This window comes from Gavialis gangeticus, unplaced genomic scaffold, assembly GCF_001723915.1.
Source record: "Gavialis gangeticus isolate Ggan-Ray unplaced genomic scaffold, GavGan_comp1, whole genome shotgun sequence".
NCBI lineage: Eukaryota > Metazoa > Chordata > Crocodylia > Gavialidae > Gavialis > Gavialis gangeticus.
In genome coordinates this window covers 8,980,599-8,993,455 of record NW_017729018.1, presented here as the reverse complement: position 1 = coordinate 8,993,455, position 12,857 = coordinate 8,980,599, and the positions used below count along the sequence as shown (strand labels likewise).

The window sequence follows — 12,857 nt, the reverse complement described above, 5'->3', positions numbered from 1 at the left end:
CTTCCTCCTTCTTTTTCTTTGCCTCCTCTTTGGCCCGTTCTTTTGCAGCTTTTGCCTCTTCTTTCAGCCTCCCTTTTTCCTCCCTTTCTGCTTGCAACTTTTGCAGTTTGTCTGCACGTTCTTGATCCTAGTTACCAAACACAGTTCAGTAAGCGTTGTTTTAACTGATATTATGCATCATTAGTTAGAGAGGTACACACATTTATGCAAATAGAACATAGCGCAGGGTCTGGCATTGAGTGGCTGGCATATTGCAATGGTGTCATCTCATGTTATTTCAGAGCACAAAGACATCATCAGAGGACCTTTCATTCTGGTTAATGGTGGCTCTGGCTAACCCAAATATTCGTTGATTCTGGTTCTCAAGGGAATCACCAGCCCCTGTAATGAGGCACAACTTCTCTCCTGACTGTTTCCCCCTGTCCCCATTACGGGAAGTCATTTGTTGACCAAGCTCTGATTCTTTTCAGGATACTGAAAGGGATGTTTGTGTTTTATTTTGCTGAATGTTTCAGTTATTATATTTGCTGATAAACATTCAAGTGTGGAAAAATAGCCAGGAGAAAAACTGCCTTCTGAGTTGGATTAGGTTAGTTTTCAAAATATTTCCTGGGAAATAGCCTGGAATGCAGTCCATAAAAGGGCCTCGGCTATTCTTAAAGCCATTCCCAATAAGAAAATCCACTTCATGTATACAATTTCTCTCTCTCACTTGGATATCTAAATAGCAGTTTGAAGGAGACCCTTTTACTTAAGAACACAACACCCACCATACCATTTGCACTATGCAACTGGTTTATTTCTTATGCAATTTGAAGTATTGCTATCCATGACGTATCATAGATTCATAGATGCTAGGGTCGGAACGAACCTCAACAGGTCAGAGTTTGACCCCCTGCCTAGGCAGGAAAGAGTGTTGGGCTCAGATGACCTCAGCCAGATGCCTATCCAACATAGGCACTTGTGTGTTAGTTCATGTCAAGTAATTTGACAGTTTAGGTTGCCATGCCCCTACGGCAATGTTACAACACCAATAATATCCCAAAGACTTGAGCTATTTTCTCAACTGCAGGGCCTATGCAATATCTTCAAGAACTTGGCGTGCTTAGTAGAATGAAAGAGGCCCCCAAAAATAACTCCTCTGCTTTGAACACATAAGTTGCTACACCTGGAATCCAAGGAAACGTGTGCTCAGACATACAAATGCCCCGTTGTCAATACGCAGCCTCTAACTATTTCATAATTCTTCCAATTCTCATTGGTAAAAAGAACCAGGAAGAGAAATGTTAAGAAGTGGACCAAAAGGAAATGCAAAGGGCTTTGCTTACTATTGAAGGCAAAAGCACAGCAGGTAAACTTTCTATGTCAGTGAAAATGCCTTACTCTTTGCAATCTCAGCCTCTCCTTCTCCGCAGAACTTCTGTGACATTTCTGAGAGACCTGAAATAAGAAGGCACAGATTATCTTTTACTATATATATCATTATTTGTACCCAAATTATTAGCAGTTATTCCATGAAAGTTTGCTTATGAAAGAGTTTGCTTGTGTCAGCAAGTGGATGGCACAAGTATTCCTACAATTCAGGGTCATGCTCTAACTCTGTTCTTAAACCAGCAGAGCAGACTGCCCATTATTTTTCTTCAATTTGCTATAAAATTCCTATTATGTATTACTAAGCTCTGGCTTTTAACTTGAACACACTCCTGCAAAGTACTCTGCCCCATAGTATATTTAGCAATACAAGATAGGCTTGTATTTACACGTGTGCGCTTGCAAGCACGAGTCAAAGCCACTACAGATCATATACATAACAAGGGGAATTCTAGTCATAGCAAAAACACTTCCTACAGACTGCAAGTGTTTTGATGCAGCATACCATGATTTTTACTGTGATGTTGAACCTTCAGTACCCAAATAAAAGGAATGTCATGAACGAGTCTGAGAACTGAAGGACAGTTCCTCTTGCTCCTCTCCTTCCACCAACAGCAGTACATCGTAAGTTTTTTTACAGACCTTTTTCTTGTTCCTGTAACAGCTACTGGCTGAAGCCTGCAAAATAGGCTTCTTCAGACTACGTAGAAAAATCACATACATGTTTTAGGCTGTTGGTTGTAGCTGTGTTGCTCTAAGGACATAAGCAGACAAGGTTCTATGGGTACATGTGATCTTTTATCAGACCGACTAAATAGCTGGAAAAACTGTTCTTTGCAAGCTTTCGGGCACAAGCGCTCTTCTTCAGGCATAGGAAAAGTGTCCCCCTATGCCTGACTTTCCCTATGCCTGAAGAAGGGTAAAGGGGTTTGTGCCTGAAAGCTTGCAAAGAACATTTTTTCCAACTATTTAGTTGGTCTGATAAAAGACATCACATCTGCCCAAAAAACCCTGTCTATATACAACATGTGGAATACAGTACCAAAGACTGGAATTCATCTTACTGAAGGTACTATTAGCTTGCTTGTAGTGTTTTTATGCATTATCAGCAGCTTTGGCAAATCTATTTTCTCAGTTGATCTGGTTCAATATGGATCAAGTAGTACAAGTAAGTTTTACTCATTTGAAGAGTTCAGTGAACTCCAGATGCCTGCTCCATGACATATGTTCAATCAGTACAAGCAAGCATTAACACACACTCTGTTTGATGTACAAAAGGATGCAGGTCTTGCCACAAGGAGTGTTAGTTCTACAAACAGCATTTTATACGTCAAACCTTGTTAAAGGAACCAGGGCAGAAGCAACACACTTGCTGCATTTTCCCCTCTTGAAGAGGTGCCATTAAATTCACACGCCAATGATACAACATTCCACCTTGCTTTGAAAAATGTGGAACTACATCTTTCATATCTGAAGTGTACCAGACATGTTTCAGTACTGGAGAGCAGCATGCTGTCAATTCAAGGATTGAGACTATGAACTGTACCCATGAATTCTTCTTTCTTCACCGATGGCACAAACCATCCATTTAACAGAAGGAAGAGATCCACTGTGTCACACAATGCAAACCTCCACCAATGCAGAATAGCTTTCTCAATACACCCGAGTGCTTTCTCCAACCCATAGATGATTAAGCAATGGAATTTCTGTGATGTGCCTTGGGCAATTATTTCACAGCCCAATAGGATTTTTTGCCAATACTGCATGATGGAGTTTTTCAATTCCATCGTATCATTCTTCTTATCCCCCTTTGTACTGCCCTCCACAATTTCACTCCCATTCAGAAAGTAGATTCTATTTATACTAGGCTGCCCCTTCCTTATGTAATCTTTCTTCAACCCTGAACTCCCTAAACTCTTCCTCTGTAAGAAATCTGACAGTAAAAGCTGAGCGAATATGCACACCACACAGCTTGTCCAGCTTTTGTGCTAAGAGTTGCAGGATCCAAAGCATAGTTACAAGGCCTGTTCTAGTTTAACAGAGTCTTAAGCATCAGGCCTTTGTGCTTCATGCAGGAGAAACTCCCACTTTACATCTCGGTTGGTAGGTTCCAGAAAAGCCTATTCACATCTGAATCCTGTTCAAGCCATTTGATTAATTGTTTCAGTTTTACAAGCACAGATGGCAGTCTCAAAAAACCCAAAGCTTCCCTTTCAATGCAGCGCCAGAGTGCACGATGCTTCAAGGGATCTAGCACTAGAACAGAAGTCATAAGTTAAAAAAATAAATGAATGAGTTCTTAAAATTAAATCTATACAAACCTTGTAGTAGAAGTTTAGAATTAGCTTAGGTGTATATTTACTATTTTATTCTACTTATGGTACTAAATAGCCAAGTGTATCACGTGACCCAAGTAGCTTTGTATTGCTGCTTTAGGAAAAGAGTCAGGCAAGGGATAACTATTGGCCGTGCTCAGATGGTGTATACTTTAACAAGATGGCTGACAGCAGGAGAGATTTGCACACTAATTTTAAGAGGCTTATGTAAAGGTTTTCACCTACCCCATCTCTCTCACTGCCACCTACAGCATAAGGGATTTTACAGCTACCTTGGTCATATATCAAAATAACACTTACAATTTGTGTGGTTGTCTATCCCTCAGACAGAACACAATGGAAAGATGCACCTTATAACACTAACATAAATCAGAGATACACAAGTTTCTGTAAGCCTGAGCTCACCTTCATCAGATTCTCTGAGGCTCAAGCAGCTTGCATATAGAAATTACTTTTGAACATATTTGTATGTACTTGTAGAAGATAACATCCAATGAATTCCCATTTTTAAGCTGAAAGCCTTACCGTTGTGAGTAAACTTGGAAATAATTTATACAATCCCCATAAAGGAACATGAGAGTCTACAGTATCACATAACACACTGTTCTCCCACACTCTGTCCTAACATAGTAAGTCATAAGGCAGGTATCTTATGACAGAGCTAATCTATGACAACAGGATGTACTGCTTAATATATTTACATTATGCATATTAATGAGTACTTTTAGAAACAAACAAACAAAAAAAAGGCCAACACTTCAGCTAAAAATGTCACTTAAAAAAAGGTCAAGGAGCCAATCATATCTTGGCTGCAAATTTCACCCACAAAAAGATTAATCAGTTTTATATCATATCATTTGCCAATATTTTTTTTAGAAACAAAGGTATTGAAAAAATTATTAGTTTTAGTTGCAGATGAGAAATCTTGCTGGCTACACACAAATAAAACAAAGAGACCAACCTTCCGAACAGGCGTTGAAGCTAAGGGACTAGTATCGCTCTTGTTCTCTAAGGCAGGATGCACCTCAGGTGAGCTGATAGAAGAGGGGGAGCTTAATGAGGAAAGGGTAAGTACAGAGTCTCGTTCAGGAGAAGAAGATCCCATTGTTTCACTTTCTGACATCATACTTCCTTCTAGAGATGCAAGTTGGGGTGACCTTGCAGTCATGATATCCTCTAGGACTACAACAGGCATCTTTCTCCCCAATATGATCCCCTTGAGTTCACTCTCCTTGGCTCTCTTATTTTCTAAATCATTACACGGTGTATTTGATAACTGAGAACAAGATTTGGTTGCATCTGTCAAGTCTTCATCCTTATTTGCTGTAGCTTCACGTGGCGAGCTGGTGTCCATTGAAGCATCCACTCGGGTATTCTGAAGGGGTTTTAATGGACTTAACTCATCTGCATCTTTTTTTAAGATTCCATTAGCTGTTTCTATAGATGAAGATGCTTCTAAATTTAATTTACCGTGGTCAATTTCATCACTTAGTCTGTGGTCAGTGTCCTCTGTCAAGTCAATTACAAGTACAGTTTCACTTGTGTTACTCTTTGTACTTTTCTGTATAAAGTCATCTAATGGACCCTTTCCATTAACCAGTTTTGGAGCAAAATGCATTTCTGGATCCAACTGGCAGTCATTCTCCACATTGTCCATGGAAGTGTGGGATGTATCCAGAGAAGAGTTGTTATTTTGTCCAAAGACATTTTGTGAGCTTTTAGTTTTCTTGACTTCCAAGTCTGCATCATACTTCTCCTTTGGTACTGGATTCAAACGCTTGAAAGGCAACCGAGCTGAAACAGTAAGATTTCACTATTTAAGTAAAGCCGTACAAAATCAGCAGAGGGAAATTAGCCATTAAGTTACTTAATGAGTTCTTCAAAAAGCAAGAAAACCTAGTGCAGACTAGCAAAGAATATGTTACGCACTCAAGCATGATACATTTAGCAAACCTTACTAGGTCTGAGACATTAAAAAAGCAAGTTGTTGGGGGACAGGTGGGGGGGGGGGAAATCACCTTTCTTTCATAAGCTTACCTTGCACTAATTTTCTTGTAGGAACAACTGGCTTGTCTCTGCATTCCATAGCTGCAAGACAAAAGAGCAGATATAAACAGCTGCCCGGTTACATTTAACTGTATTTTCTACAGGCATTTAAGACATATTAACAAACTGATACTTAGTGCTGTCATCACTGGATACATTATGCAAAATGAGCATTTCCTACTAAACAGAGAAACAAAAACAAAAAAAGGATTTCCTTAGCCTAATCACACTTCTATTAAACAAGAGACACAGTTAGCCGCGTCAGTCTGTAGTCAGGTAGATGGCAGGGAAGAACTGCACCTTTTACGCTAACCAGGACAGACGTGCATGTAGCACACACTTTCCTGGGCTAAAGCATCCGATGAAGCGAGCTTCAGCAAACGAAATCTTGTGCTAGACCCATCCATCTATCCGCTCCGGTGAGTCAACATGGTGCAAGTTTTCACTGCTCTCGTTAATGGAGAGCGGGAAGGGCCAACCAGCAGCACGCGTGTCACAAGTGCCTCAGACCAGGGAGGCAACAGGCAGCCCAGGAACAGAAAGAGGAGCCCCAGATCGGGCAGGGGAAGAATGGGGCTGGGAGCAGAAAGCAGAGCAGCAGATCAAGAAGAGGAGCACAGGAGCACAGAGCAGATCAGGCAAGGGAGCAGCATGCAGAGCAGATCAGGTAAGGAAGTAAGGAACATGGAACAGGCAGCAGCACGGCGGGGGAGCAAAAACCAGAGCAGCAGATCAGGCAGGGAAGCACAGGGCAGGGAGCAGAGCAGCAGATCAGGCAGGTAAGCAGGGGAGGCACAGAGCAGATGGGATCATGGGGCACGGAGCAGAAAGCAGAGCAGCAAATCAGGCAAGAGAGCGCAGGACAGGGGGCAGAGCAGCAGAGCACGCAAAGGAGCAGAAAGCAGAGCAACAGATCAGACAGGGAAGTAAGGGACGAGGACCAGGCAGCAGCGCAGAAGATCAGCCATGGGAGCACGGGGCAGGAAGCAGAAAGCAGAGCGGGAGATGAGGTCCGGGGCAGGGAGCAGGGGCAGGGAGGCAGCGGAGCGGCAAATCGGGCGTTGAGGAAGCTCCATCCCCACTCCCCACTGGCTCCTTTACACGCCGAGCGCGGAGGCCCTGTCCCAGCGCGGCGCCCCGGGCAGTACCTGCCATGCGGCGGAGCGGCCCCGTTCCCTCAGGCCCGACCCCCCCGCGGCCGCAGCGACCGGGGCGCGCCCGCCTCTCCCGCTCGTATTTGGCGGGAGCCTCAGCGGCACCAGACTCCGCGCCGCCGATTGGCCCGCAGCCCCCACGTGACCCGGGATCCCGCGAAGCCTCGCGAGAGGAAAACAAACCCCACCCGCTCCTTTCAGCACAACTTTTCGCCCCCACACAGCTCCCCCAAAGCTCCTATTGGCTGGAGGCGAAGGCTGCTGCCTATTGGTGCAAGGGGCTGGCACAAGGACTCTCGGCCGCTGTGATTGACTGAGGGGTGCAAGGGGTGGGCTCGGGGCTCTCCTCGCTTGTGCAATACCAGTGCGCGCAGGCGCCCTGCGATAAGTCTCCCCTGCTCGAGGGAGGGGGTTTGCGCCCCACTGCTTGCAAAGGGCATTTTTCCCAATAATTTTTTGTAATTTTTTTCATATTCCAGGTCAAATTAGCCACATCACTTCCAAATCCTCGCTGCACGGCGGTAGACGCCCAGGCTTCTCCGCCCACGGAGCCGTTGCATGCGCCTGCATGCCCCGGGGGTGAAACGCCGGGTGGAAGGGGCGGGGCCAACCCCGGAAGCTCAACCCCCTCGCCGGCTCCCGCTCATGGAGCCGGCAGCGCGCGTCGGCGCCGCGAAATGGCGGCCAATGAAGGAGCGGCTCCGGGCCCCTCGATCACGTCACCCGGCCCCGGCGGGAGGGGGAAGGAGCGGCGCGGCCGCAGGGGCTCCTGGGAGGTGTAGTCCCCGGGTGGCCCCGGCCTGAGCGGAATGTGGTCACACGGGAGCGCCGTGCTTTCCAACGGGAAAACTGTGTTGTTTGCCCAGTCAGAAAGGGGGGCTTTGAGTCCAGCAGGGGGACCTCCAATATAACGAGGGATGCCTTGTGTCTAACAAGGGTGATTTGAGTCTAAAGAGGGGGACTTCAGTCTAATGAGTAGCCTTTGGTCTAATGATGGGTGTCTTGAGTCCAAAGAGGCAGCCTTTGAGTCTAAAAAGGGAACCTTGAGTCTAATGGGGGCTCTTTTGAGTCTAACAAGGGTGCATTTGTGTCTAATGAGTGCCTTGAGTCTAACAAGGGGTGGCTTGAGTCTAATGAGTAGTTTTTGGTCTAATGAGGGGTGACTTGAGTCTAATAAGAGTGCCTTGAGTCCAATGTGGGGCCTTTTGAGTCTAACAAGGGTGCCTTGAGTCTAACAAGGGGATATTTTAGTCTAACGAGGGGTGTCTTGAAACTAATGAGAGGGGCTTTAGATCTAATGAAGGAGCCTTTGAGTCCAATGAAGGGGGCCCTGAGTCTAAAGAGGTGGCCTTGGAGTCTGAGGGATGCCTCGAGTCTAAGAAGCGGGGATTTGAGTCTAATGGGGAGGCGTTTGAGACTAACAAGGATGCCTTGAATCTAACAAAGGACCTTTGGGTCTAATGAGGGGTGCCTTGACTTGTAAGAGGCAGCCTTTGAGTCTAAGGAGGGGTTCCTTGTGTCTGAAGAGGCGGCCTTCGAGTCTGAGGGATGCTTCGAGTCTAAGACGGGAGGAGTTTGAGTCAAAGAAGCGGTGACTTGAGTCTAATGAGGGTGTCGAACAAGTGGGTATTTGAGTCTAAGGAACAGTGCCTTAGGTCTAAAAATGTTGAGAACCACTGCTGTAGCAGGTGCCACACGTGATTATCCTACCAGGGGCAGGGTCTCTGCTCTCCCCCTCATGGACTCTCAGACATGCTGCCTTATGCTTCACAGCTGATGTACACAATGCTGGTGTGGGCTGGGAGGAGCTGAGGGTGCAGGTGCTTGTTGCACGGCTTCAGTTGCAAGGCTATTCCAGGAGCCGGTGCTGGTTCTTCTGTTGTGCTCATCACTGTCACATCTGAGCGCCCTCGGCAATACATTGAATAACGCCTCTGACATTTCTCATGTGCTACATGTTCTCTCACTTCCCCCCCACAGAAGAAGTATGTGCATTGGTGCATCTTATTTTGGCTGACTCTTAAGGACTCTGGTTTGGTTTTTGGGGGTCTTTTTCTACCTTCTTAAAAAATAAATAGATCGGCATTGCTGCTCTGTGCTGATGTCAGAGAAGTTGAGGTCAAAAGATGTGCCTTGCATTTCGAGAAGAAGGAAGTGCGGGTCCTTTTTTCTGGGACTCTTCATTCCACAGTCTTGAAATAGGTTCAGTGGCTTGCACAAATGCGCTCTATCTTTCTTGCAAAGAGGTCTCCTTTGCCAGAGAAATATAGCTCTCAGCTGTGTTGTTTTTTTTCCCTCCCAGAGCACTGTGGTCTTTTAAACATCCTGAGGCCAGACCACAGGGTGCTTTGAAGATAAGAACTGAAGCCTTGAACTTGATTCAAAATTCTGAAGGAATCGACTGCGCAGAACAGAGGGCACCCTGGATGTACTCATAGTGGCCTGTGGTGCTGCAGAAGTGCGTTGCAGAATTTTCTATTCATTGGAGATTCCTAGCCGCTGAAGTCTTTATGCCCAGGTATACTGCGTCACTGTGGTCCATTGGAGGGGTGCTGACATCTGGTATAACCAAGGCCAGTTCATAATCTGCCAGGATGGGATGGAGCTGTCCAGAAACATTATTCACAGAGGTTTTGGAGAGCATAGGAATATTCAGTTGCTTGAGTTTGGGTGTGTGTCTTCAACTGAATGAGACTACAGCACAACCATAAATGCTTCAACTTGCTTTCATCTGCCCAGCAGTGTTACCTGTTGGACCTGGATTCAGTGGCAATACTGCTCTTTATTCATGATCTGATTTCAGTCAAGCTCTTGGCATTTGGCTATGGTGGCAGTGATGTGGTCATATGTGATAAAGGACAGGGAGAGCTGTGACACCTACATATTGCTGGAGGATAAGCTCGTATGGTCAGACCAGTTCACCTCATTGCTGCACGTGGCTGTTGAAAAGGACCGGAGTGAGAACTGAACCTTGTACGACTCCAGAGTAAGGTACTATTTCCTATCACTGCTCATTTAGTGTGCCCTTCTAAATGGCACAGAGGGGATGAGAAAGATGAGAATGGATGTCTGCCCTCTGTCCATTAATGGGAGAGGAGCATCCATCACTGCCACCAAACTATTTTCAGTTTAAAATGATCAATGTCAGGTTTACAACAAACAAAAGGGAATGCTGATTTACACAGCACATAAATAACTTGTGGAACTCATTGCCACAGGACCTTGTGAAGACTAATAGTGTAATCAGGGTCAGTTTTTTATGGAGGATAGGTCCATGGGGCTATTAACTACAACAACCAGGGGTGTGAACTCAGGCTTAGGATGTATGACTTTGAGTATCTGGGAGAGTATGATTCTCCACACAACCCATTTCTTATACTCTTCCTCTGAAGCATCCGTTCCTTGCCACTGTTGGAGACAGAGCACTGAGCTAGTTGGGTCTCATCCTGGCTGGCATTTCATATATTCAGTTGTGTCCTAGCCTGAGTCTGGATAGTGGTTTCATTTAGATGAGCTTGCAGGGAGCCTTTGTCTCTACAGTTTAGGAATGGGAGGTGCAACACTGAGTGGCAGCTAGTTAAAATGAATGCATGTAGCTGTGGGGAGGAGGAAGGAGGCTCTTCCAATGTCAGTTGGACTGTGGGTGCATGAAACAGGAATCTCTGAATGGTGTGTTGGCTCTGTGGGACACCCACTGTCCCTAAAGTCTTAAGAAACCTTTTTCACTTTATCTTGTCTCAGAATTTGAGTTTCTGCCATTCTCTCTTTATCTGGCAGGGAATATCAGAAAGCTAAGGAAACTGAGTGAGCACAAGCAGGAAGGGGCCTTTTTAAGGTCAGTGTCTCAGTGGTCAGGGTTAGTGTAAGATGATAATTCACTGAGGCCTCAATTCCTTGAATTTACATCATTGTAATAACAGAAATGCATGGAAAAAGCAACCTCCAAACACACAAAAAGGGACTGTAAATCTTCTTCCAGGATCTGTCACAAGGGCATATTGCCAGGGGGGAAAGGAGTTAAAAGTTGGGGTGAAGGAGTACTTGTGTCTGTGAAAGATAGTTTTGTGGCAGTGTTTCTATGCAGGGGTTGGACTGAGATGAGCCTTGAGGTCCTTGTCAGTTCTGTGATTCTATGATTCTATTTTTTTTTTCAAGGTTGCAACATATTCACACCAGAGAGAAAACTATATACAAAATGTTGCTGTCAGTTATCACTAGCTTCTTACTCAGCTGTAATTTAGGCATATTTCTGGGAGCAGAGAACTTTTTTCTTCCAGTAACTTAGAATGTATTGTGAAACATGAAACGCACATAACCAGTCTTTATTGCAATCAAAATAATAGCTCTGAGAGTGCCAGCACTAAACAGACTTTTCAGTCCAAACACTGCAGGCTGTGCACGCCACTGGCCTCTTTGTTCCTGATTTTGGTCTAGTTCTGTTGTCAGAATTAAGAACTTACTCTATTTGGTATTACAAAAAGCCTTCAACAAACAGAACATTTTGGTTTATGAAATTAAAACCTGGAACATATTGGATGTCCTCCCTCTCTCAAACTAATGCTGGGATAGCACATGGAAAAGAAAAAAACCTCCCAGGAAAAGTTTATATTGTGTTGGACAAGCCGGAACAGATCATTTTAAAGTAATAATTTCTCAATCTTGTAAGCACTTATGTGCATGTTCAATGCATGTCAGTATTTCCATGTGCTTAGCTTCACTATTGTCAAACCATCGGTGGGTTATTCTTAGCAATGGAATTAAGCGCACACATAAATGTTTGTAAGGTGAGGGCTGTGGAGATAATAAAAATGACTTCTGAGAGTGCATAAGGGTAAGAGTCTTTGCAGATGAGTGAGGAGTGGTGTCTATCAGTGGTAAACCTTTTTTGTACCAGGACCCCTTTGTAAACATCAGTGGCCAGTCCTGATCTAGTAAATAGTTTAAGTAGAAAACAGCCCCGGGGCCGTGCTGGTGCCCCTTACTCCTGAGCTGCTACCCCACCCCACCATGTGAAGAATGGGGAAGCCCCAAGCAGCCCCTCGCAAGCTGGAGCTCTGCCAGCCTGCAAGGGAAAAGCCACGGTTCCCCACGTTTTTCCCCTTTAAAGGAGAATACATTTTTAAAGTTTGTTTCCGACCCTTTCATATATTCTTGCAACCCAAATTTGGGTTGTGGGTTGAGAAACACTGGTCTGTTTCCAGTCCTGGGAGCTGAGAAGTCTCTTAACACCTGCATCTATATCTGTGGGGACTGCAAAGTGCTCTCTGCATGGCTTTTTACCCCCCTATAAAACTTTTATCCATATAATAAAAAATATCAGATTTACCCAAAGAACGCTGTCTGCCTATGTCCGTACACCAACATGGCTACAGCCTATACCCCTCTATCCCCACACAGCTTTTATCCCTTAGAGAAATCATGAACGACACTTGATGTACGCTTAGAGGAATCATGAACGACACTTGACGTGCGCTAGCGCGTCCCACATGCGTTGCTAGCTCATGGGAAGTGATGCTAAGCGCGGTGAGGATCAAATTAAGCCTTGATGGAAGTAGGAGCACCAGCAGCAATAATGATGACAGAGAAGGCACAAGGGCCCCGGGGGCCTGGTGCAAACAGAGGCTGTCGGCTGGGCCTAGGAGCGAGACCTCATTCATAAGTGATGGAGGTAAAGCTATTCCCAGGACCAAGAGCCCCAAGGCGGGGACACCCGGGACTGGAGCCACGTGCCAGCCCCAGTCCGCACTGCACTTCCGGGCGCTTCCGCAGGGGGCCAGTGCCTTGCCTGGCTCCTCTCTAGCTGCCGCGCGCCGCTCTGTGGTACCACCGAAAGAGCGGCGCTCTCTCTCACGTCTCTGTAGTGGCGGCCGGACCTCGCTCCCTCTGTCGGGAGGGGCGGGGCAGGGCGGGATCCCTCCGCGGCCCGCCCACTTCCGGCTGCGTGGGCGCG

At 45.7% G+C, this 12,857-nt stretch overlaps 1 protein-coding gene across 1 annotated transcript in view; it reads right to left on the bottom strand.

The window, feature by feature from the left end:
- CHAF1A (chromatin assembly factor 1 subunit A) overlaps nucleotides 1-7,019 on the bottom strand; it is a 23,841-nt gene extending 16,822 nt beyond the window's left edge. The window contains exons 1-4 of the mRNA XM_019513407.1: nucleotides 6,902-7,019; nucleotides 5,745-5,795; nucleotides 4,669-5,501; nucleotides 1,384-1,440 (exon numbers count right to left, since the gene is read on the bottom strand). Of these exons, the coding sequence (XP_019368952.1) occupies nucleotides 1,384-1,440; nucleotides 4,669-5,501; nucleotides 5,745-5,795; nucleotides 6,902-6,908 (948 nt within the window). The 5' untranslated portion in view covers nucleotides 6,909-7,019. The remainder of the gene's footprint in view (nucleotides 1-1,383; nucleotides 1,441-4,668; nucleotides 5,502-5,744; nucleotides 5,796-6,901) is intronic.
- Between the last annotated feature and the right edge of the window lie 5,838 nt (nucleotides 7,020-12,857).